Source organism: Typopeltis vanoorti, chromosome 25 (assembly GCF_054136105.1).
Source record: "Typopeltis vanoorti isolate ZY-2024b chromosome 25, IOZ_Tvanoo_1.0, whole genome shotgun sequence".
NCBI lineage: Eukaryota > Metazoa > Arthropoda > Arachnida > Uropygi > Thelyphonidae > Typopeltis > Typopeltis vanoorti.
In genome coordinates, this window is record NC_143573.1 from 67586867 (window position 1) to 67613095 (window position 26229).

General features: G+C 35.1%; 1 protein-coding gene across 1 annotated transcript in view; it reads right to left on the minus strand.

Moving 5' to 3' along the window:
• The window catches only part of LOC150092817 (transmembrane protein 117-like), a 100586-nt gene that overhangs the window by 52820 nt on the left and 21537 nt on the right, over window positions 1–26229 (minus strand). The window contains exons 3-4 of the mRNA XM_090414289.1: window positions 11699–11931; window positions 1895–2155 (exon numbers count right to left, since the gene is read on the minus strand). Coding sequence (XP_090270415.1) covers window positions 1895–2155; window positions 11699–11931 — 494 coding nt within the window. The remainder of the gene's footprint in view (window positions 1–1894; window positions 2156–11698; window positions 11932–26229) is intronic.

The following is a 26229-nucleotide window of genomic DNA, read 5'->3' on the forward strand; positions in this document are numbered from 1 at the left end:
TGAGGGGAGGGGTACTGAATTTTCTTGAGAGAAAAAAATCTCGCTGCTGCCTTAGTGACACAGGCATGCTCCGGTCATACGACACGTTAAGTTCCATACCACTGTCATATGGCGAATTTTGTCGAATAGCGAATTACTGCCTTTTTTTTTTCACTTGTAGATGCATATATGATAGTTTGATAACGTTTTAAGCAGTCATATGTGTAAATAACGTAAATGAAACACTATTTATTTATGTCTGATACGCAAACGAAAAATTTAGAATAATTTTCACAAACGAAAAAGTTATTCTGAATAGCTTGGCTTAAGGGAACACGACCACCAGTTTAGACCATCTACATCGTTAAAAATGTTTCCATTTCGTCAATAAGATAACTTACCGATAACTGTAGCATTAACTAATATGGCACATTTCGCTTCATTAAAAACTTTATCTTTGTTTTTAACAGCTATAACAATAGTGCAAGGTATTATTGTTATTATTATTACATGACATCTTTAGGGAGTCCAAGGACTCATTGTGGAAGGACGCATTACTCCACCACACACAGTCTCCCCTATTAATCCTCCATCTATAACACCCAGCGACACTACTGACATCACTACACGACGCCATCTACTTCGAACCACTACCACCACTAATAGTATTTTTTGTCTGTAAGTTGCGTGTATTTCTCATGGCCAATTTCACTGTATGCGGGATGAAAAACCCTACTTTCCGGAAAGGAAACCCTCATACCTTCGTATGAGATTAGCTAACTCACCTTCAACTGAAATGCTCCTATAAAGATACCCCTGGTCAGGTAAGTTTAGCTTGAAGCCTATCGCAGTGTTCGATACATCATTGTCACTAAATTGAATCCTTTTAACCTTAGTGACCAAACTAATAAGTTTACGCGTCTTGTTCTTTTCACTGGAAGCAACAGCACTCCTACTTTGAATTTTATCAAACATTGTTAACAAGAATAATATATATTTTATTAACGACATTTTAGCGTCATGTCGTTAAAAGCGTCGCATAAGCGGACTGCCGTAAAGCGGGGTATTGCTGTATTCTCAACCTGTGGTTCATGCAGTTGGGCATTTCTGACTATGCTACTGACTGGAGGACATGCAGTTATCTCCCGGTAGTCAAAAAACAGTTCATTATTGTTGGAAGCTCCGTATTGAACAAACGCTTGCTTATCATTTTATACTCGATACTGCCTCATTAAACTATAACTTTCCTTCAGTTTCTTGTAAAGTTTCCTCACATGCTGAACATAATTCCCAGATCTTTCCATGCAAAAACCACGTGTCTTTAAAACTGATTTTTTAGGGACGTTAATCTTGATGAGTTACTACTTGTGTAGAGGTTATCTCATTATATTCCTTTGAAGCTTGTTGATCACGAAAGTAGAATTAAGGATACTGAAAAGATCGTTTCAATAGTCAATTGAAAAGATCGTTTCAATAGTATCAGAAATGCACGAGCAAATCTACATCTAAAATGAAATCATTTTGAAGGGATTTAACCACTGTTTCTAGACTCATGTATTTTAGAATTCAATAGTTTTTGAGCAGACCTAGTATCATGATTTCATATCTTATTTATGAATATTTTCTTTATCTTTATTTGTGCATAATTTACGGCATTGTACACATTCATATTTTTAACACATTTATTAATGTCAAAGATGGACGATTTATTTAATGTTGTTTTATATTGAATAATATATTGATATTAGTATACTTATTTAATAGTATATTAATTCTGAACGTGTGAAATGTAATGGTAAATAAATAATTCTTTAAAATTCAAATTTCTCTCTCTCTCTCTCTTTGTTTTCTTTGGATCCTTTCTTGTTATGAACTAAACGTGTTTCATTAAAGAATTTAAAAACTTACACGTTACCTGCATCACGATAAGCAGATCCATTACCAGAATGAAAGAAGCTAAAAAGGCCCGGGACAACTCGGTTGTAGCCACAAAATCCCGATTTAAATAATCCCAGCTGATTCTATCGCTGACGATAAGTGTAACCACAAGAGTAGTTATTACTACTGAGCCTGTCCAAAAAATAGTAATACGCGTCCGTCCGTGCGACCTCCAAAATCTTCTTACTGGTCTAGCCCATTGCGAATATAAGTTATCTTGTAACATCATGTCAGTTACCTGGTGGAGAGGAAAAACTAAGATTTAAACAAGAGAAACAAGAGTAAATAACAATATAAATGCCATTAGATTCAGATTCACTCTATACAGTACGATAAATAATTTTGACTCCAGAACATTTAAATATGTTAATAAGTAATTGGTGTCGGTATTGTTGTTTCTAATCACAAATGTTTAATTCATAATGCGCCACCATAATACATCACGAATTAGTAAATTAATTTAACATTAAAATAATATTCCTTGAATTTTTAGTGGCAAATTTTAAAACAAGATATATAGTTTTTGCTAATTACTATAAAATATAACATATTCACAGAAGATCGTTGGATATCCATCCTTTTCTATTTTACACTTTCGCGTAAGACCCACATCGTACCATACAGGCATTTGAAACCAGATCTGACGGAATAGGGTAGTTAATCCTTATTCCCGTAGTACCCTATGTCTCTATATTGCGTGTGTTCATCTGGCCGGTTTGCGTATTTTGCAGGATGAAACCCCCCCCCCCCCCACCTTCAGATGAAAAGTCCTAATAAAGGTTATTCGCGTCCTAGACGGGATTTGAACTTAGGTCTTTCCAACCAGAGGAATGAACCAACTAAGCTACGGAGCCTCATCGTTAGGTATACTAATCTATATTAACGTTTCTTTAAAATTATCTTAATTACTTCTAACAAAAGTTTATTCTCAGTCTGATTTCTTTCCACAGTTATTTTATTAAATGAGAATGCTTCTAAAGGTTATCCATATTAAAATCTATGTATAATTAGCCTTTTTCTTATCTTAATTGTTAATTTCTTAATTTTTTTATACATAACAGCAGGGTTTTTTATGACGTTTCACTCTCTTCTCTAAATTCACTAGTTTCTGTTATCGAACCGATATCACCACTTTATATTTATTTCCTCATCAACACATTTGCATGCTATTGTTCTTTTATTTATTAAAAACTCATTAAGGGGCAGACAAAAGAAAAGGAGAATGATTTCTTCTGCTTTTTTTTAATATAAATATGGTCATGTTTAAAGAAAGCTTCGCAAGCCTTGCGCTTACCTACTTACAGCTAACGCATATTCTCAACAGCGATTAGTCTTTACCTTGGAAATTAATTTTTTTATATTTTCATTTTTCATATTAAATAGGCATCTTAAGTTGTGCGCGTCATTAATTATATATATTTTTATTTTCTTCTTTATTGATTTTAACTTTCTTTTTTTTTTTACTTGTGGTGAGTTTTATAAACATATGTATTGGTTTTTAATACTTTCGCTTCCAGTTTAATCATTTCAAAACGTTCAGAAAACTGCATTTTTTTCTAGCGACTTATCAGGAGCACAACCTATGTCAAGAGTTATAATGCCCTACGAAAACTGCATGGACTGAAACCAAATGACTTTCCTTGCATCAAAAAATAAACCATACAGTGACAAATGGCAATGTAGGGTGAAAGTGTTAAAATCGTTCTTTACTGCAGGCTGATAATGACGGAACGTCTTGGTTATATTTATATCTGTCTACCACTCTTGATGAAGGCGTGATGTTTCCTCTCTTAAAAATCTCGATGCATTTTCTAGAGGTTGTTATTCAAATACAAATCCAGGACGTCATTTTCGTCCGGATTGAACAAATTTATCTGCCATTTTTTACATTTCCAGTTGGCATGCGTAAAATCACATTTCTTAAAATAAATAAATGAATAAAAAGAATTAGTAGAGTGTTAATAGGCTCAATGCAACCCCAATGAATTTATACTGCTCTAATTACAGCAGTGAACTCATGGCATACCTGATAATATTTCTTGGCTCAGAGTCGAAATATATAAAGAATCTAAATTGTGTCTTTGGAATAAATTTGTGAATTTTGAATTATGAAGAGGAAATATCCTTACTGCTTTATATTTGTATAGAGCATAGTAAAACTGTTAGAAATAAAGGTTTAATTTGTTTTAGGGAGAAATTATTTATATACCAAAAAAAAGTAAAAAAATAAACACTAAACTGGGAGCATTTATTTTATGATGATAGTTTAAAATTTAAAATACAGTATACAGAATAATAAATATGACATTGTTCTTATTTGAATTTGTAAAATTTCTTCAGATGAAATTCGTTGCTTCAAAGAAAAAAAATGCTTGGGAAATGTTTCTACATTATTGAAAAATGTAGATCAGAGTTCTTAAAACTTTTTACACCTGCGAACCGGGGAAAATAGAGAAATATTTCGCGGACCGGCTGACGGCTAAGAGAAAAACATAAACCAATGTAGATAGTATTTTATTTATTAAATCCAATGTTATGAATTACAATTTTTAGCTAGTGCGACATCTGCTGTTGCTTAGTGGTTAGAAAATTTGATATACGTGGCTGGAGCGTTGTTTCTGACAACGCTCCAGCCACGGACCCGCATCGGTCCGCGTACTACAGGTTGAAGAACAAGGAATTGTAGATTACTAAAAATGTATGCTTATGCACTGGAAACGTTCCGTTTTTGTTCCGAACAAAAGGAATTATCAATAGGTTTCCACTGGTTTGAACTCCTAGAATAGTTCAGATTAGAATCTGATACAAATGATTTTTTTTTTGTTTTCTTTCCTCTTTTTTTAATTTGAACCAGTTTTTCTTACTGTCAGATTATTTTTTTAAGTGTGTTTCTTGATTTACATCGATTGTAATGTTTATATAATTAAAATAAAGCTTATTAGAATATAAGGTAAAAAAGTGAACTGATGAAATTATATATGACCATTCACAGTATCATTCTAGAAGTCTTTTCGAATCAAAAATAAATAAATAAATAAATAAAATTTAATAAAATAAAAAAAGAAAGAAAAGGAAAAAATCATAAAAAGGTATTTATTTATGTATTCAGTATTGAATAGCTCTTACTTACTAACTTGATATAATAATAATAATAGAGCCTCCGTAGCACAGTTAGTATAGACTGAAGCCCTTTGGACGGAAAGACCTGGGTTCGATTCCCGTTAGTGACGTGAGGAATCTTTATTTGGTCTCTTTCGACTAAAGGCGAGTTAGCCGGTCTCATACGGAAGTAGGGTTTTTTTTTCACTCTGGTTTTTCGTCTCCCAGAACAGGCAAACCGGTCTATGAACACACGAATCTACAGACATGGGACACACCGGGAGGCACAGGGCTAACCACCTTATCCTCAATACGGTAGCGGTTAAATGTAGAAAAATCCTCGACACTGCAAGGTAAAAGAGGAGAGAAATAATAATAATAATAATAAAATCCAAAACAGCTGTAGCTCGTAACTGTCGGACCCATTTATGCATTTTTCGCTCAAAAAGAAGTCATTTATAAGCTTTCAAACCAACCGTTCAGAATCTCCAATTCTCAACGGTTGCTAAGTCACAGCTGTTTGAATTGAATTGAATTTTTTTTTTATTACAAGTTGTTTTAATCGAAAAAAAATTTTTTTCAATTACAACTTTACGGTCATAACTTCGGAAGCATCAAATCCCGAAACTTATTCTGAACATTTTTTTGAGCTATATTTGTTAATTTTTGAGTTCTGTTTTCATATATACGCGAAGATTTTCAAAGATTTTGGGTGCTCATTTATTCATATTTTTATTTATTTTCGAGATTATTTTAAGAGCATGCCATTACTATATTTGTTGCATATTTTCCAGGTGATTTTTCTTTCTGGTAATTACTTTGCGGATTGCTCTGAATCTTATGACTACGGAAAACTGTTTTTTTTTTTTTTTTAAGTTAGACTTTGCGGACTAATACTCACCATAGGTTAGTTGTTTTCTTTTGTTTTTCTTCCTAGCGTATTTTAGAGAAATGCATTTTACTTTTGAGAGCTAGCGTACGTTTCCTTTAAAAAAACCATTCACAACTTTAGGCAGGTAAGATTGTTCCAAGTAAGATTTATGCAAGCATACTTGAAAAGAGGTTGAGAAAGATTGTAGAAGAAAGCTGGGTTCAGGCCAAATAGAGGTTGTCAAGATCAGATTTTCACTTTGAGACAAATAGTTGAGATCTGTTGATATTTCCAGATCTACAACTATATGTAGATATTGAAAAGGCATACGACAAGGTGCCCAGAGAAAATCTTTTCAAAACACTACAATTATATGGGGCGAATGGAGCATTGTATAGAACAATACATAGTCTATATTTAAGCTGTTAGTTGGTAATTTAGAATTCTAATTCTAATTAGAATTAAAATTTCCTTCTAATTCTAATAATTAGAATTAGAAGGAAATTTCCTTTCTTCAAATATAGGAGTATGGTTTGTTGTAAAGTCATGAGTAAGACAGGATACACATTATCTCCACTCTTATTCATCATCTATATGGCTCACATATAGATAATATATATAGAATTGAAGGCAATACATGGGTATGGTTTGTTGTAAAATCAAAGGTAAGACAGCTGACTAATACACATCATCTCTACTCTTATTTATCACCTATATGGATCACATTATGAAAGAAAGTGACAGACAGCAGGCCTGATATTAAAATTAGAGATGTCAAACTGAGCTCTTTGCTTCATGTAAGTGATGTTGTTGCTGCTGTAACAATTTTGGCATGAGAATCAGCAATAATATGACCAAAATTATGAAAATAGGCAGGAGCATAAAAAACTTCAACTGCATTCTGAATGGCGATCCTATAGAACAAGTAAAATATTTCAGCTCTATAGTGAAGATGGCAGGTTAAATCTGGAAATAGACAACAGAATAAGTAAATATTATATGGTGGGAAGCCAGCTGAATAAATTTATATTGAATAAGAGAGAAATTTGCCAAAACACCAAACTAGCAGTATATGACAGTGTTCAAACCAATTTTAAGTTATGGATCTGAGATTTGAGTTAGAAACAAAGCACTTGATCAAAGACTAGAGACCACAGATATGAAGGTTCTGAGAAAAATTAGGGGGAATGATCCGATGACATCAATGGCAGAATCATATTAAAAATGAAGATATTTGAAAGGAACCTGACATCATTTGCATTCAAGAATGTCAGCAGAGCTAATCTAAGGAGGTATGGCCACTTAAATAGAATGGGCGAAGAAAGGTGAACAAAACAGATGTTTGATGCCAAGATGTCAAGAAAGAGACTCAGAGGATGACTAAAGTGGAAGTGGATTGATTCAGTCAGAAGTGCCTTAGAAGAGCGGAATGTTAGATATGACAATATTGAAGTGCTCACAAGTAACAGATTGATTTGGAGGAAAATTGGTAGGAGATTAATAATAATGTAAACTTAATCATTAGTGTTGTCATTGTAATCTGAACACTCCTTGGGGGTATATATCAGGAAAGTGATGATGATGATGGAAAGAACACTTTGATGAGATTTTAAATGTAGAAATCAATATAACCGACATCATCATTACAGAAGTTCGATAATGAAAGAAACCTCATATAAACATAGATTTAAATATTACACTAGATCTAATATTTAAAAATGAAATAATGAATGCAATCGAGAAGATAAAAAGTGGAAAGGCATATGGCAATGATAATATCGCAATAGAAATGCTTAAGATAAAGATAACTAAGGAAATTGCAACTGACCTTTATCAGTATACTGTAGATTGAAAATTGGTAATGATAGCTATAATCCCAAAGAAAGGCAATGTCACTAAATGCGAAAACCGGAGGGAAATTAGTCTGCTGTCAGTATTTGCAAAACATTCAGTAAAAATTGATAAATATGATGATTAAAAGTGAAATAGAAAAATATTACAGCATGAAAAACGTAGTTTTAGAACAGGTGGGAGTACTGTGGATCACACTTTTACTTTAAGGAACATCGTTGAAAAAAAGCATGGAACTTAGAAGCGCATTAATGTACATTTTATAGATTTTGCCAAAGCATTTGACAGTGTTGATAATGAAACATTATGGTTAATTAGAGTAATTATTTGGACAATAGATCAAGTGTTAACTAATAAATATTTATTAAACCTACTAGTTTCACCAAACTTTAGCTGTTGGCATCTTCAGGGTACAAGCACTTAGGTTAAAAAACATTACACAAATATGAATAATTATAAAATTCTAACGATTATAGTTACAAACTAAAATAGCATTGAACGTGAGTGATACACGTATCGCGTGTACATGATTAACTAGTTGTTGCTAAGGGATTCTGTAGTTTGCATTGAAGTTCATTTCCTGTGTGTTAAGAGATCTAATTAGGGTTTTCCATATCTCTGGGAGTATTAAACCCTGGTTCCTGTTAAGGTTATCAACAGAGCGAGCGACTGTAGCTGCTTCTTTAAACATCTGGGAGTGGTAGTCTTCTATGTAAGGGGAACAGCTTTTATCCCACTCAATGACATGGTTAGTTATAGGAAAATGAGATGATAGGCCTTATATGTCTTGTCTGTTGTTTTGACGTAACCAATATGCTCCTTCTGTCTAATTTCGAGGCTTCTTGATGTCTGCGCGATGTAACTTGAACCACATGAGCATGGAATATTGTAAACTACAGCATATTTATAGAAAGGATGCTTATCCTTTGGAGATCTTAGTAGTTTACAAATTGTTTCTATAGGTTTGAATGTCACTATTATTTTGTGTGGTTTGAGGAGACTGGCGAGCAAAAGATAACCATCCTTTCTATAAATATTCTGGAGTTTACAATATTCCATGCTCATATGGTTCAAGTTACATCGGGAAGACATCAAGAAACCTCGAAATTAGACAGAAGGAGCACATTGGTTACGTCAAAAACAATAGACAAGACATATCAGGCCTGTCATCTCATTTCTCTATAACTGACATTTCATTGAGTGGGATAAAAGCTGTTTCCCTTACATAGAACTACCATTCCCGAATGTTTAAAGAAGCAGCTACAGTCGCTCGCTCTGTTGATAACCTTAACAGGAACCAGGGTTTAATACTCCCAAAGATATGGAAAACCCTAATTAGATCTCTTAACACACAGGAAATGAACTTCAATGCAAACTACAGAATCCCTTAGCAACAACTAGTTAATCATGTACACGCGATACGTGTATCACTCACGTTCAATGCTATTTTAGTTTGTAACTATAATCGTTAGAATTTTATAGTTATTCATATTTGTGTAATGTTTTTTAACCTAAGTGCTTGTACCCTGAAGATGCCAACAGCTAAAGTTTGGTGAAACTAGTAGGTTTAATAAATATTTATTAGTTAACACTTGATCTATTGTCCAAATAATTACTCTGGTTAGATGATCAAGAAAATAGACATTCATTATTATGGTTAATTATTAGAAGCTATGGAATTCCTTAGAAATATGTGAGAATAATTAAAAATGTATAAAGGAAGTAAAAGTTGTGTTATTACATAGACAATAACATCAAACTGATTTGAGGTAAGGACTGGTGAAAAAAGGGTTGTGTAATGTCTATCTACTTTACTGTTTAACATGATTATTGATTTAATTATGAGAAAACTTACAGGTGTATTGGTGGAATTAAATAGACTGCTATGTCTCAGTTGAAAGCTCCAGATTATGCAGACGACATCATCAAAATACACTAATATACAAGCAAAATCGGAATTAAAAGTCAATCAACATGCTGTCTAAGAAGTTAAGAATTTACATATTTGGTACCAAATGTACACTAGTTTCCAAAAAATTAAGGAACAAAGAGTATGATATGAGATGTGGAAGAAACTCCCATAAAAATTGTAAATAAATAGTTTAATTCAGTAACAAATTGGTACATAAAGACAATGGTCAAAAACAAGAGGTCAAATGACTCTCAAAGAACGTCGATAAGGAATGTGGTCATTCCTCATATTAATACAGCGCTCACAACGATGTTTCATTCTGTTTATAATGGTGTCCAGGAGCTCAGTTGATAATAACAACCATTGTTCTTGCAAAAACCTTTTAAGACTTTCAAGGTTTTGGTGAGGGGGGTGAGAGCAATCTAGACATGCTCAATAGGATTAAGGTCAGGAAACTTGGCTGAATAGTACATACGTACGATAGTCTCTTCTTGAACATATTGGTCCATGAGCTTCGCTCATTGAGGATAACTATCTCCCCTATCGCATCCGCATACGGACGAATAGGAGATTCAGGACCTACTTCTCTATAAGTTGCAACATTCATGGTTGTACATATAGGTTGGTGCCTCCACCCAAGAAGATGCCTGTGCAAACTATCACAATAGACCGACCTAGGAAGATCCAGGGACAATAATATGGGAAGGTCGGAGGATGATAATGTGTCCCTCGTTTTTTTCAGATCAGAGCACACTTGGTATCATTTTGCAGAGCAAATCTGGATTCGTCTGCAAACAATATCTACTCCTATGTCTTGAGTCTAGTTGATGTGGAGCGTGACCAATTGCCAACGTTCTCCCCTGTGGCGTGGGGATATAGACCACCGTCATGAAGCCTTCTACGCATAGCAGAAGCACATGCCGATGTTCCTGTAGCCGACCAAAGTTAGATCGTAGCTGGTTTGGGGTAGAACTCTTGTTTTGGCGAGCAAATAATCGGAGATGAACGTCACGCACTGTTTATAGCCAGTTGCCTTCCTTCACTGTATCTCTGGGATGCTGCTTGTGACTGTTGTAATTGGTTTCACAGTTTGTCAGCCTTCTCTTGAGGCTCCTAATCTGAATTCATTGGTTACATGATGATCTTGAAACCATATGCAAGAATTTTGCTATCACGAAATGTCTTGTTCTCTTTCCAGGCATGAAATGGAAAAACACTCCAAAAGTCCCACTTTTATGCCGTAGCTCATTTGCCTATACCGCTGACAGCGCTGCTCATTTATATATGATAACATGACTTGATGACGTCACTTTTTACAGTGTACCTGACTTTCATATGTCCCCCCCCCCTTTTCCCCACGAATTATTTCGATTTTTCTCTTTGTTCATTAATTTATGGAAACCAATTTAGATATTGATGGGCTAACTGTCAGAGATATAATGCAAATACTACTTTCAGAAAATTAAAGAATATATCCAAATATCATATTAAAACCAAAAGAAAGGACTTCAATAGTAGTATAAAGGTCGTATTATTATATGGATCAGAGACATGGAAATTTATAAAAAAGAAGCTAAATTAAATAGTTTTCAAACAAAATATTTGCGTGAAATATTAAAAAATATTTTAGCCCTAACATATAACAAACGACAACTTATCTAAATTGACTGAGGGAAAAAAAAGCATCACCAATGAAATTAAAAAAAAAAAAAACAGATCAAAATGGACTGGACAGCAGACAAAGGGTAGGAAAAGGAAAAGCCTAAATTAACTTGGCAGATAATGACAGAGAAAGAACAAAAGAAAGACAAATCGCTGGTTGGGAGAGCTGGAGAGAAGCTGAATTGGCACAAGACATAGGGATCTGGAAGAAACGGATATTGGGCATATATGCCAAATGGCACGAAGAGGATAATTAAGTAATCAGCGAACTCCAGAAAACTGCTGTGTCGATTATAAGGAAATTATTTAAGAAAAGTTTATTTGATGCCAAGGAACTTTATATTTCCTTTCACTGCATTTATTTGTAAAAATTAGGATGACCTTACCATCCAAGCTGTAACGAAATCTCCTAGCCAGGTACCACAGGCAGCAGCTTTCATGAAATTAGCGTTGGTGATTCCCATGAGGGCATTAATGCTATAGATATCAGCTTCAGGATGGCCAGATAGGAAGGCGTTGTAAAGTAAGGAAACCATATAGATGCACATGATCGCCGTCAAGAACATGATCATCCAAGTACCTTGCTCATCTCGGAACATCTTCAGACGGAAAATACGGCCTACAGAGGGGAAGGAAAAAATATATATATAACAGTAAACATAGTTTAGTCACAGTATTAGTAAATTTAAGAAGATAATTTCTTGTTTGAAAAAACTTATTTATCATTAAAAGATAAGAATATCGGATCTGTGTGAAAATATCAAGAGCAAGGAAGAAAGAAAAGGATGTTTTTTTTTTTTAATAACTCCTACCACCCACCAGAGGTGCGGTTGTAAACCAGTGATACGTGGGTGGGCTAAGGATTATTTTTTCTGTTTTTATTATAATTTCATTATATTTTTATTAATTTTTACCTGGTTTAGAGACCAAACATGAAACTTTCTCAGGCCATTTCAGGTCATAGTCTCACGCCGGGCAATGAAATCGATCTACCACTCAAAGAGAATCATATTATATATCCATGCCCACGGCCGGATTCGAACCGCAGGTTCATCCAATTGTGCCTCCGTAGCACAATTGGATGAACGAGCACATTTCGTTCTTCCATTGTAAAAGACCTGAGTTTGATTCTCTTCGTGAGGAGAGGAATCTTTATGTGAGCTTTTTCAGTTGTAGGTCAGTTATCCGATCTCATACGAAAGTAACAATGTTTTTCATCTTTAATACGGACAAATCAGCCAGGAGAACACATGCACAATTTACAGGCCGAAGTATTAGGCTGAGCAGTGAATAGCGTTGTGTGTAGATGATGATGGAAGAAGTGATGGAGACAGAGTTATAGTGTTCTCCCTCGATGAGTTCTTGGAAGTGACATGTAATAATAATTAGTGCCGTGTATAGGGTGGAAGATGTAAACGAGGGTTAGTAAAGAAGAAACCTGTTGATATTTTGCTTGAAATGCTGACCACCTCGGTCCAATGAAACACTGTTTCAGTGGACCGAGGCAGATGGAACAAATGGGGAAGAGGAAGAAGTAGATTCTGTGATTTTGCAGTTGGACTGTATAGTAAGGTTGCATAACAGTTGATCGTGTTTTAACAAATCAACTGGCTAGTGGAGGAATGATGGATGCAAGTTATGTGGAGCAGTGTCCTTGGAAGTACCCGTACAAAAGCATATAGCTGAAATATTCCTGTGAGATAGCGAGAAGAGGGATCTCTGAAGCGAATCACTCTCCTCTGGACATTATCAAGAATTTTTAGAGAGTTTTTTGGTGCCCACCTTAAAACATGTGAACAGTATTCTAAGAATGGGCGGTGTCGGGATTTATACAGAGCTTGCAGCAGGATGGGAGAAAGGTAGCTCCTTAGGTGCCAGTTTTTGAGGCTGAGGAAGCTGTTGACGTGGTTGGTGACGGGACAAATTAAAGGTAAATATCAGTCCAAGGAGAGAGAGAGAGAGAGAGAGAGGGGGGAGATCTCATCCTGTCTGGTTTTGCGTATTATTGAAGGTATAAGAACGTGAGTTGAATTTTTTTTTCTTCGATAAAGAAGGCAAGAAAGACAACATTTCGTCGTATTGAAGATTACCTGGTTCTTGTCCTGTTTAAGAATAGTATAGTGGTCACCATTTAAGGCACTGGTTTTAGAGATAATCACGAAGCTTGGAATGTTTGTGCACTGTAGGGTTTCACGATAATCACGAAGCTTGGAATGTTTGTGCACTGTAGTGTATAGCAGTAATGGTGTATATCATTAATAGCAAAACTGTGGATAGGTTTATTGGGCAGTGAGAGAAAGTCATTTATTTATAGAATCAAGAGGTTGGTACTCGAACATATTCCTGAGAAACTCCTGCATGGATGGAGAAGCTGTAAGAGAGGAATCTATCCACCGTGAAATGCAGAGAAAACCCATTTGCAGAGGGAAAGATAGCAATTTACTGAGCAAGCCTCGACAACAGATATGATGAAATACTCTGGAAATGTGAAAAACAACAGTACATGTTTCACCGAATCTTTCCTTGTCATATGTCTAGTGGGTGACACGTGCTATGAAAGGTCTGGAAGATAAGTCCAATGTTATCCAGTTGTGAGTGATGCAGACTAAGGGATTTAATGTAACAAAATCCATATCGGTGATCATTGATTAACTGGTGGGCCACTAGACTTTTAGCTCCCTCTTTTGGAATATAGATAGATGTTGCTTTCATGTACGAGCATTGGGATAAGTTGTGTTAGCAGGTTGACATTCTTAGCATTAAAAACATTATTCTCCAAATCCACATAAAATTTGGACATAATACGCACAATCCTATAATGACTATGCCTATTGGCACGAGACGAGATATAAAAAACTGTTTTCTCACAACGAAAATGAAGATATGGAATGGCTAGACAAGGATAAACGCCATATATCTAATGAACTCGATGATTTGTTGGATCACTATTAACCCATTCATAGATAGATATGTTAACGTTTATTCATTAAAGTTTATTAATTAATGATATTAAAATAAATTATTATATGAGTTATAATATAAAATATTTAAATAATAATATTGTTTGTTATAAATTTTTAAATAGGGGTTCGAGTGAAGTTAAATGGATCTAAAAATTAACGTTAAATAATATAAGGATTAATATGGTTTTAGTAAATAATGTATTTGTGTTGAGTTGAAATTTGTGTTTGGAGAACTTATTCGTTTTTATTTTTCTTTATTTTCAAATGACTGAATTTTACTTTGGGGTGAATTATTAATAACGTAGCTTTGAAATGTGATGGTATTCATGTTTAATTCGTGAAATAGTCGAAATCCACGATAAGTAAATAAGCCATTTGTCGAATTGTTTCAAGAATATAAATCTATTTTGTATCAGCATCTTTTATATAGCGAATTAGTATTCGTAGGAGAAGCATTTTTTAAATTTATTTTTCAGAGTTTATAGAGGAAAAAATTGTTGAATCGCAGGTAAAATATTACCCATTAAGAGAAGATTTTTGAATGCTAGATATCAGTATTTTGTTGTATGTAAAAAATAGTTCAGAGGAAATTTAATATTCTGTCTTTCATTTTGTTCGATGTCCGGATCCCGATGGCTGTACGTTGTTATTAATATGCTATTTCCACCCAGTCATAGGGCATTCATTTTTCATTCATTCGATAGTTGAAAGAGATTTCAGTGTCATTCATGCTCTCTCTCTCTTGATCAATGCTTTGCGGTAATAACTATATTACATTTTCATGCGTCCGTGAACTATTGCATCGTATTTCCAGTCCTTCCGGTGTCGCCTAGAAGGCCATGTGCGCTAGTGAACTCCATCAAATGATATTCCCCCTCTCCTTGTTGCATGTCGCCTTTGGCAATATGTCTTTCCCGATAACAAAGATATACCATGTCTAGGGCTCAGGATATGCTTTTCAAGTTCACTGCTTCTGTAATATATTTCATTTTACGTTATAGTAAAAGCGAGGCATCCTATTTTTCCACATGGTCTTACAATCTTTTGAAAACAGGAAACAGGAGCTTTGTTATCATTCTCCCCACCTGTTTTATTTTGTTACTTAAAAAAAAAATTAACAAACTTTTCTTTACAAAATCCTATTTTCTTTTATTTAAAATAAAGAGCCAATAGGCTTCATTTCGGCGATGTAAACATTATTTAAATTAAGGGGATATTAAATCCCACATTGTTTTAAAACCGAATAAGAAACTCAAAGATCGGAATCAAAGGTTTCATGCCGAATATAGTAACTATAAAAGGATCGACGACTACTAGCGTAAGCTAAAGCACGTAGTACAAACTAGGGCAACTCGTAGCAAAGGTGGAGAAAGTTCTGATACCTTCTACTCTTTTTATAATCCCCTCTAGATTAATCTGTTAAAATTCTCTTAGATCTATCACATAATCTACCCTATATATATATATATAAATAAAATAATAAGCCTTTTTATGTAACGTTTTTGTGTCACGTTTTTTGTCAAGTTATTTGAAACGTTTTGAAACTCAGGGGTTACCCTGAGTGTCGAATCTTCAAAATTTGAGTCATCAGAATTCAAGGAGAACCGGCCTACCAGTCCGGAGCTCGGGGGGGGGGATGTAGGCGCCAGGGGGAGGAACCCCCATTTCGAGTCCGGAACTCGGGGGGGGGGGCTCCGTAGGTGCCAGGGGATGGAACTCCCCCTTTCGAATCTTCAAAATTTGAATCATCAGAATTCAAGGAGAACCGGCCTACCAGTCCGGAACTCGGTGGGAGGGGGGGATGTAGGCGCCAGGGGCCGGAACCCTCATTTCGAGTTTTCAAAGTCGAGTCATCAGAATTCAAGGAGAACTGGCCTACCAGTCCGGAACCCGGGGGATTGGGCGCCAGGGGACGGAGGTACCCCTTTTGAAGACTCGAACTCAGGGGCTACTCTGAGTGTCGAGTCTTCGAAATTCGTGTCATAAGAATTCAAGGAGAACTGGTCTACCAGTCCGAAACAGGGAAGGGGGTTGGTTGTCGTAGGCACTCCCTGGTGCCTACGACAACCAACTGAGCCCCCTAGTGAACATATAAAACAAGTTATTACTATATTATTATGAACATAACAATTAGGAGAGGGATATAGCTCTGCTTACATTTACTGAACACCATGGTTTTGTATTCTCACACATTGCACTGTTATAATTGGTGGTGTATTGTATTTCTCTTTAACAGGTAAGACTAATAACTGTATAATTGTATAAAATAGACATTTAATTAGGATACGACTACGTGCTTTAGCTTACGCTAGTAGTCGCCGATACTTTTATAGTTACTATATTCGGCATGAAACTCTTTGATTCCGATCTTTGAGTTTCTTATTCGGTTTTAAAACAATGTGGGATTTAATATCCCCTTAATTTAAATAATGTTTACATCGCCGAAATGAAGCCTATTGGCTCTTTATTTTAAATAAATTATGGGTGCACTTTTTTGACAACTCGTGTAACAGAGTATATATGTTCTTTTCGCTATACCCTTAGTATTATCTAGGTCTACCTACTCACTGATGAGACCCCAATGAGGGATGGAAACCGGTGCGGGGCGGATCTGGCTTTGAGAGGCTCCACTTGGAGGTTGGTTTTTGCCTGTCTCTGAGTGGGGCCACCGCTGAGATTATGGCTCTGCTTGGTGGTGGGGTGAGCCTGCCACTGGGTAGAGCCAATGCTGAGAAGTTCTTCTCGGTGACGGGGTGAGCCTGTCATTGAGTGGAACAACGCGGAGTTGGGCGATCTTTCGGGATCGTCTTATTTTTAGAACCCGTTTCACTTTTACAAAGATCGAAACCGGTCTGGGTAGTGACCTCCTTCCATAATGTATAACATCATACATCTTCTAGGAGATGGGTTTTACATTATGGGAAATACTAAGAATAGCGATCAGAACTTTCTCCACCTTTGCTATGAGTTGCCCTAGGTTGTACTACGTGCTCTAGCTTACGCTAGTAGTCGCCGATACTTTTATAGTTTACTATATTCGGCATGAAACTCTTTGATTCCGATCTTTGAGTTTCTTTTTCGTTTTAAAACAATGTGGGATTTAATATCCCCTTAATTTAAATAAATCCTATTTTCTTGCTTCTACTTCTTTTGGCATGGGGGTTGCAATATTTATGCAGATGAAGAATCAAATATTTCATGAGAGAATTAAAATTTATTATGACTGCACTGCTTTAAAAAAAGAAAGAAAGAAAATTAAAAGTAGTGAAAATGTAAAATATCAATTATTAACTATTTGATTCTTTATAGATCTCAAGATAGCTGCGCTACCGCATTGAGTCAGTGAGTCCCCAGAAATGATTGGAAATCATTGAGAACAGTCCAAACATCCTTATATCATGTGCCTTATTAAGAAAAATAATTCAAATATAAGAGGCAAGAAAAATTATTTTATGGACATCGATGTGTCCCTTTACGTCATTTCTTTCTTATCGTTTCGAATAGTTTTGTTACTAAAACTATAATATAATTTTAACCAAAATTAAAATGCCAGATAAATTTTAGCAGTGACTTCATATATTATTTTTCGCCAGAACAGCAGCTTGCAGGTATAGCAGAACGAACATATAAAGTGATCCTAGTGCGATCATTACACATTATTTCTAAACGCACTTAAAAGGTAGTAGCGAACTCTACAGTGCATTTGGAGGAACGATGAGACATTCTCTCTCTCTCTCTCTCTCCGACTGGAAAAGAAGATTCGATTTTTATAACGTGATGTATCTTCATATGGGCCTTTTTTCAAGTAGATGTGTATGTGTGTTAACTGGCCTCATACCGATTCAGATTGCGCCTAGCGCGATCCTTTACTACACAGACGTTTCAACTGAAAGCGAGTTAGTTAGCCGGTGTCATACAAAGAATAGATTTTTTTAACCTGGAAACTCAAGTTTTTCACCTCAAAAAATGGCAAACCGACCGAAGAATCACTATTAACAAACACAGTATATACTGGTCTCATAGCTTTAATGGCCTCGGCTGTAATATCAACTAGAAGTAGTAGTTTTCTTTCTGCTGATTGAAGGCATCTTCAATCAGCAGAAGGGAAAATGCGGTAGAGTTGAACTACGGATACTTCTCCCATGGTGATCCAGTTCATCTTGGAAGAGTGTATATTTGTATATATGCATGTTTGTGTGGAATTAGTGAAAGACAATAACAAACATCAATGCTAATGGTGGGATTGGAACCTGCAGCCCACTGGTTGAAGAGTGAATACGCTAACGACTCGGCCAACTAGGCCGGAATAATATGTGTAAAATTAGAAAAATGACCTGTATGACTGATTGGCCACGTGCATATTTGTGTCTTTCGTGCCGTGTTTAGGCCACTTACTGAAAGTAACTGGTCTAAATGTATATTACTGTGCATAGAAATATACTTGTAAAAGAAAGTGTGCTTTGTATTATGGGTTACTAAAGCAGCTGATGTTATGTCATCAGCCTTTCTGCACTAGCAGCCTAGTTATGAAGATACTTCACGCGCAAACATTGTTTGCTTACACTTGGATAAAGAATAAAACAAGAATATAATTTCTTGGCAAGTTTAATTTACGTGATTGGTTCAATATCCGATTAGGCTCTCACAGTCTGCTGAACGACAGAAATAAAGCGTGTAATTCGATTTTCATTTCATTTAGGTGAGAGGTGAATTTCATCTTCCAATGTGAGACCACCGCTTTGTTTATTAAAGGCGCTTGATGTGTCTTTAAAAAAGTTTTATGCTTAGTATCTAGAGTGGGATTTGTGTAAAATGTATATAATATAAGACAAAGTAATAATAAATTTCCCTAATGTACTATAGGTTTGCAGCCCTTCGTGGATAGGAGTTACATAACTTTTTTTTTGGGGGGGGATTACGAAAATGTTGATGGCATCATATAGTGATAGTACAGCTGCACTATCAGTTGCAAAATAGAAAAACGAGTGGATCTATCGTTATTCGTAGACATGTACGGTGTGAGTTTTTTTTTTTTTGCATGCTAATGATTCCGAACGGGCTGAAATTCATATCCAGTGTGAGAGAACTTACGAAAACCCTCACCATTTATCAATGTTAAAAAAAAAAAAAGTGGTGGAGGGGAGCAGCAGAATGGTCTTCAGTTTAGGATCAACATTTTCTAGCTAATATAAGCTTTCGACGTCTTCAATGAAAATCTTTGAATTATGGGTTACTAAGATTTCTGCATCTCATATTTTAGTGATTTCAAATGTGCTATTTTCTTATCTAACACATGCTATTTCAAGATCGTTGTTTAGCCAACTTTTCGTATAAGGGCATGCTCATGCTCTTGCTCATAATATTTCGCAATCTTGCTGCATTTAATAACTATTATGTTAACAAATGATTTGTTTTTACCTAAAACGATTAACCTGTGTAGCTATAAGAACGGAACAGACAAAATTAGACATTGTTCCATTACCTTTTCTCTTTTGTTCGAACAAAAGATAATTCCGATCAGAGAATTGGCACCGCCCACGAGTTTTTATAGACTTTAGTGAGAAAATAAAGAAGAATAAGTTTCGACACCAGCATTTAGTTTATGTCCCTGTTACTATGGTAACTGACCGATATGAACTTCTAGCTAACGTTAACAAAAAAAAAAAAAAAGGGGGAGGAGGGAGGACTGTTATGTAAGAAAGCTTGTCACTTGATTACTCAATTCCTAATTATTTGATGATTTTGTAACTTTTACACACACTTCACTCCTCTCTACTTCCGCCCTTACGATTTATAATTACACTTTGCCTGTAAACGGTGAGCATGCATATTTTCAAAATGTGAAAAATAATATAAATGTGCTTGTCAAGCGCCAATTTATGAACATGGAAGGGATTAAATGCACTGTGTTTATTTAAGTGATCAGTGCCGTCCACATCAGCTTATTTAATCCATAATTTTTAAACTAACTGTTATTTATATGGTTCTTTGCTGTTTTTCTTTTTTAATTTTCGTATCATCCTGGTCAAGCTAATAACACCAGAGCTATTTCATTTTAAAGAATTATATTTACCCTTCATAAAGTTGCGAGGAAGAATGCACTTGACAGCGAGTGACTTAAGTGTCTATAAAAAAGCTAGACTATCATTATTTGATGATACAAATAAAGAGACACAAGAAAGGAGAGCGTTTGTGTGTGTGCATGTGTGATACATTGTACCATACCCATAGATGCTACTCAATAAATAATTATAATAGCAAAACATCTATAATTACTGCAGCTTTGGTTTTTGTACAGGTTTTTAGATTTAGGCTTTTATATAGATATTATAAATAAGTAAAATACAAGTGATTTCGATCTTCAGCTAGCTAACGAGTAGTTATTTATAAGCTCCAAAATTAGGAACTGTACTTCGAAAACAAGCATTTACAATGAGGAGTGTTATCACACACACACACACACACTTATTCATTTATTTATTGCAACTTTTTTAAAATAAAGAGGATATTTGTTTATTTGGGAGCATAAACCTTATTGATAAAAAAAAACAACTTCTTCCATATGGATGGAGTCCATTGTTAATTCTGAGATAACTTGGTGCGTGTATTTTGTCTCTTGTTATGCAGTTGTTGAAGAAGTGTAATCAGATATTGTGTTCTATTTATTATTTATCTTTTATGTGGTTTTTAACATTAAACAAGTAATCAGTATAGTTTTATGTGGTTTAAAGTAATTTAGTTTTACATGAGAGTTTGTTCTTGGTGTGAACTGAATGATAATGATAAATCTTTTAAAACGTAATCAGTGTAAGAGATTAGAGTATTAGTGTAAGTGTTAAAGCACTTTTTTCCTGATAGATCTACCCTCTTAATATTTTTCTCTCCTATAATTTGATCCTTGCTGTCTTTTATTTTGCAAACATTGTTGAATAATGTTAATTTATTTGTCGATTATCCATTTCAGGTCTCAAATCTTAAGATGTACTCAAACGTCTGCATTCATTTGACTTACTGATTCGGCCTGATCTTGTGTTTTGTTTCCTACTTCTACTTCTATCTCAGTATTCCGTGTATTCTTTTCTGTGACAACAAAAGTATTATTAATGGAATTATTTTGCATGTATTTCAAAATCAACACCAATCTAACAAAAAAACTATTATTTCGATAAGTATAATGCATTAATTAAAGAAAATGAATCAACCATCTTTAGAACTGCTTTTGTACGCATAGCATAGAGACAAGAAGTAATCACGGTTCATCAGTTAATTATGAGGAGCTTTTCAATAATATATCTCAGAGAGAGAGAGAGGTTGAATTTAGAATATCCATTATGTTCAATAAATTTGAATTCGAAAGATTGTATTTTCCAGACATGCATTGTTGTTGTTGTCTTGTTGTCTTGTCCTGCATCAATAACAAGACAACAACAACAACAACATGCATTGTTGTTGTTGTCTTGTTATTGATGCAGGTCAATAACAAGAGAGCTAATATTTTTGAAAACTTTAGACTGATATCACCTATTGGATATTGTCATCATAAGCTGTATTTAGTCGAAAAGGAGCGTCTCAGGTATATGTATGGGATCAAACAACTGTTCAAAGGACAGTCTGTTATTAGGGATGATAAAGTATACATTCTATTATTCCTAATAAAAAAACTGTCATGATTATTATAGGTACCCCCAGAAATGGGAATTGTACGGAAAATACATGGAGAATACAAGGTCTCTTGAGTTGTTCTCCAAATGCCATGCTATTATATGGATTAGGGAATTTTGATTCATCAGACAGTCTTCTGCCCATTGAACATCAGTCTGTGCTTCTGACACACTTCTACAAAGTGTGTGAGGAGCATTTCCTGTTACTCTAAAAGATTTCCTGTTACTTTAAAAGATTATGCATTTTCCATAAGGCATAACTGCAACTGTATTGTTCATAAAGTTTTGATGCATTGCTTTCTTTGAAATAGACGCGTCGAAACTTCTTTCGAAATCCTCTGTTTTTAGCTCACATAATTTATAGACAAGATTTTCTGTTATTTCATGCGGAAGAGGTAAGGTAAGGGACAAGAATATAAAGCTGGGGACCATTATACTTGGTTACAACATGGTAGTGGAATGACAGTCTGGTGTATGCTTTACTTGCACTGCTTAAACCATTGATACAGCAAGAGCCGAATGACATGATTTACCCGAACACCTCTCTCTCTCTCTCTCTGACCAATAGATCCATTCAAGATGATCATTTGTTCCTGATGATTTGCATATAATGGCCGCCATAGAAATAGTTACAGGGGCACGATAATAATTGTACATTAATGGATTAGACTACTCAGTTATCGAACTCAATCCAGTATCTTTTTGATGTGGTTTAACAATATTGCCTTGACAAGAAAATCGCCAACAAATTTGATGGAACTGCAGGAATTCATCATGTCTACTTAGGACAAAATGCCTCTGGAATGTTTCACAGATCTCTTGAAGTTGGTTTCTTAGCACATTGAGAGTGTAGTGTTCTGAAAGCTCACCCGATGATTGAACACACTATTTGGTATGCCTGATAATCTAACCACTTAGGCTTATATTTTCTTTGAAGCCCGCATATAAATAGTACGTCATGCGATAGTGATTTCTCTCTCTCTCTCTCTCTCTCTCTCTCACAATGTGATATGTGGTTATAGTAAGACTAATTTCCAAGAACTATAGAGGTTTACTATTTTCACTAGTCATAGTGTTAAGATTCTGTACCAAATTTGCTAAAGTGAGATTTCATGCCAAAAGATTGTGAATTTTCTATCAAATTTTCTATTGTCATAAATGAGAAAAGTTTTTGTTATATCTTTCGAACACTAAGTTTGATATAAAATATATAACTTACAATTTTGATCAGTGCTGTCTTCGAACCATAAAACTCTAACGTCTTAATCCTTCAGTCTCTAAACTCTACTTGGGTGAGCTTACTTATATGCTACAAGTTTAGAATTATAGACTATAAAAGTGAAAAATAAACAATTCAAGACATGTTAGTCATTCCAGGGCTCAGTAAAGTATATGAACAAAAAGATAATTGCTTTTCAATTGATGGATGGAACTTCTTATCTGAGTTAAATTATTTTGAATTACAGCCGAAAAACTAAGTAAGTGAGGCCAGTGTATTATGTTTGTTGAATGCGTGTGTTCTTCTTGCCGGTGTGGCTGTTTGCGGGATGAAAAAATTCGATTTTCCGGAAAGCAAAACGCTACTACCTCGTATGAGACTGGCTAACGCACTTCATTTGCAAAGTCGACGTGTTGCTGCAGAATGACGGTGTTACACATTATCGTTCTTAGCACCCTATGGTCACGTTCGGTGAGTGTGGTGGATCGTCCAATGCGGGTAGCACTTGCAGTTGACTTTCTGCGCTTTCATCTCAGTATGGTATCATTAATTGTTGACCTAGGATGGCCAAATTTGTCAACAAATTGGGCCATCCCAGGTCACAAGGACAAAAATTTGTCAACAATTTGCCAAACAAATAGGCTTGCAACATGGCATCCTATCACAACGCCTGTTTCAAACTCTGTCTGTTCCTCGCAGCCATTTCACCTGGACACAGTTGCACTGACTTGGGAGCATCATATTCCTCCAATTGATACCGGCTACAAACAGATGATCCATTACATGGCACGATACACATTGCCCTTGGGGGAAGATTGTCTGTTGACTTCTTTCCAAACAGGGCATTTCTGTTATTGTTTCATAGTCAAGCAGCAAACAATGTGTTTGCCTTTGAAACGTAAAAAGTTCAAAAGCGACGGACAGCTTACAATAATGCAATCTTCGAAATGCGATTTTATTCACCGATCCTTATGAAAAACAACTTTTACGAGCTATTTAAAGCTTTTTCATTTGCAGTTCTTCATGCAAAATATATCCTACACGTTCTTTTAAAATGCGTATAGTCTCAGCAATTTCATGCACTTTGACTCGCCGGTCATCCAATATCATATCGTGCACTTGATCAATGATTTCTGGTGTTGTTACACTTTTGAGACGTCCTTCACGTGGATCATCTTCAAGGCTGGTACGGCCACGTTTAAACTAGGCAGCCCATTTCTTAATTGTCGAAAACGAAAGAGAAGAGTGCCCATAAACTTTTATGAACTTCGAATGAATTTCTTTTGACGTTAAACCTTTTTTTACAAATAATTTTATAACCGCACGATACTGAATTTTATCCATTTCAAGGGATATAGACAACACTTTTGCTTCAGACAGCTGTATAAAACAAACTACTTGATAGAATAACTTGCAATTTCATGGATGCCTATGACAGATGCACCAACTTATCTTCGTGGAAGAAATATTAATAATTTGAGGTATGCAGATGATACCACCTTGCTAGCAGAATGCAAAGAAGATTTGGAGGACCTTATTATGAAAGTTAAAGAAGAAAGTGTTAAATATGGTCTTAAACTTAACCTAAAAAAAAAAGTTATGGCAACATGTGAAGTTAATGATTTTGAAATAGATGGGGAGAAAAGAGAAAATGGAAGCAGTTAACAATTTTGTGCTCCTAGGATCCCGAATTGATCAAGATGGTTATTGTACTGAAGAGGTTAGAAGAAGATTATTACTCGTAAAGAAAGCAATGCCAAATTTAAGCAAGATCTTTAAAGATAAAGATATTATCCTCGCAACAAAAATCAGAATCGTGAAAGCAGTGGTGTTCTCTGTGGTACTGTATGGATGTGAAAGTTGGACGCTGAGAAAGAGTGAAAGAAGAAGATAGATGCATTCGAATTATGGGTTTGGAGACGCTTACTAAGAATGCCATGAACTACAAAGCAAACCAATAAATCAGTGATAGACAGAATAAAGCCAGATCTCTCCATCGAAGCTATGATCATCAAGCAAAAATTGTCATACTTCGGACATATTATGCAAGCAAATGACAGTGTGGTTAAGATGATGATGCTTGCTAAAGTTGATGGAAGCAGGAGACGAGGAAGACCAAGAATTTGATGGGTGGATGGAGTTAAAGAAGCAACTGGAATGCACTTGGAAATTCTGAAATATATGTCCAGGGATAGATCTGAATGGAGAATGTATGATAGAATCACCAGGAGTCGAAAACGACTCGATGGAACATAACAACAACAACAAATATTTTTTATCCTCAGAGGGTTTCTTCCCAATCTCTGACTAGAACCAACATTTTGAAAGAGCTGTCAAACTAGTAAAACTTTTAATGAGAAATATTAATAATAGACTCTTGGGTAGAGTTTGCCATTTTTAGTAAGGAAGTACCAAGTAGCGCTCGTGGCAAAGGTTGTATTCTGAGTGATATAACAATAAAGATATTTATTATTCTTTCTTTTAATAGGTTTTGATTCCAGCGAAGACTTTCATGACTGTTTGTTTATGGTTATTATAAACTATGGTTATTATATATAATAACACAATTTTGATTACATCAATTTATGGTGTAAAATGGTAAAATTTATGGTACCAGTAGAAAAATTAAAAGAAACTTCATTACATCTATTTTTATAGAATAGATCGCGGCTGACGTAATTCTATCGTACCTCTCGATAATTTTGTGGTTCGTTATTTATGTTATTACCATTGTGTATGAACTTATCTTGTTTCCAGTCAGCTACGGTCTGCCCTATAAAATTCATATATTTCCATAATTCTTAAATTTATGGATATAATAGGAACACAGAATACTTTATATAAGCAAGAATACTAATAATGCTAATAAATTCATACGTTTCCACTCTGTCATCAGCTAAACAAGCAAAACATCACAATTAAGAAATTTACATTCCAACTATTTAGCGAACTATTTACTAATCATTAGTTGGTTTCTATAACTAGCAGCTCTGCATCTGCTACACTAAGATACATGCGAATTATAAAAATGTATAACGCTTCGTATATGAAGCAGTTTGCAGGATGGAAACTCC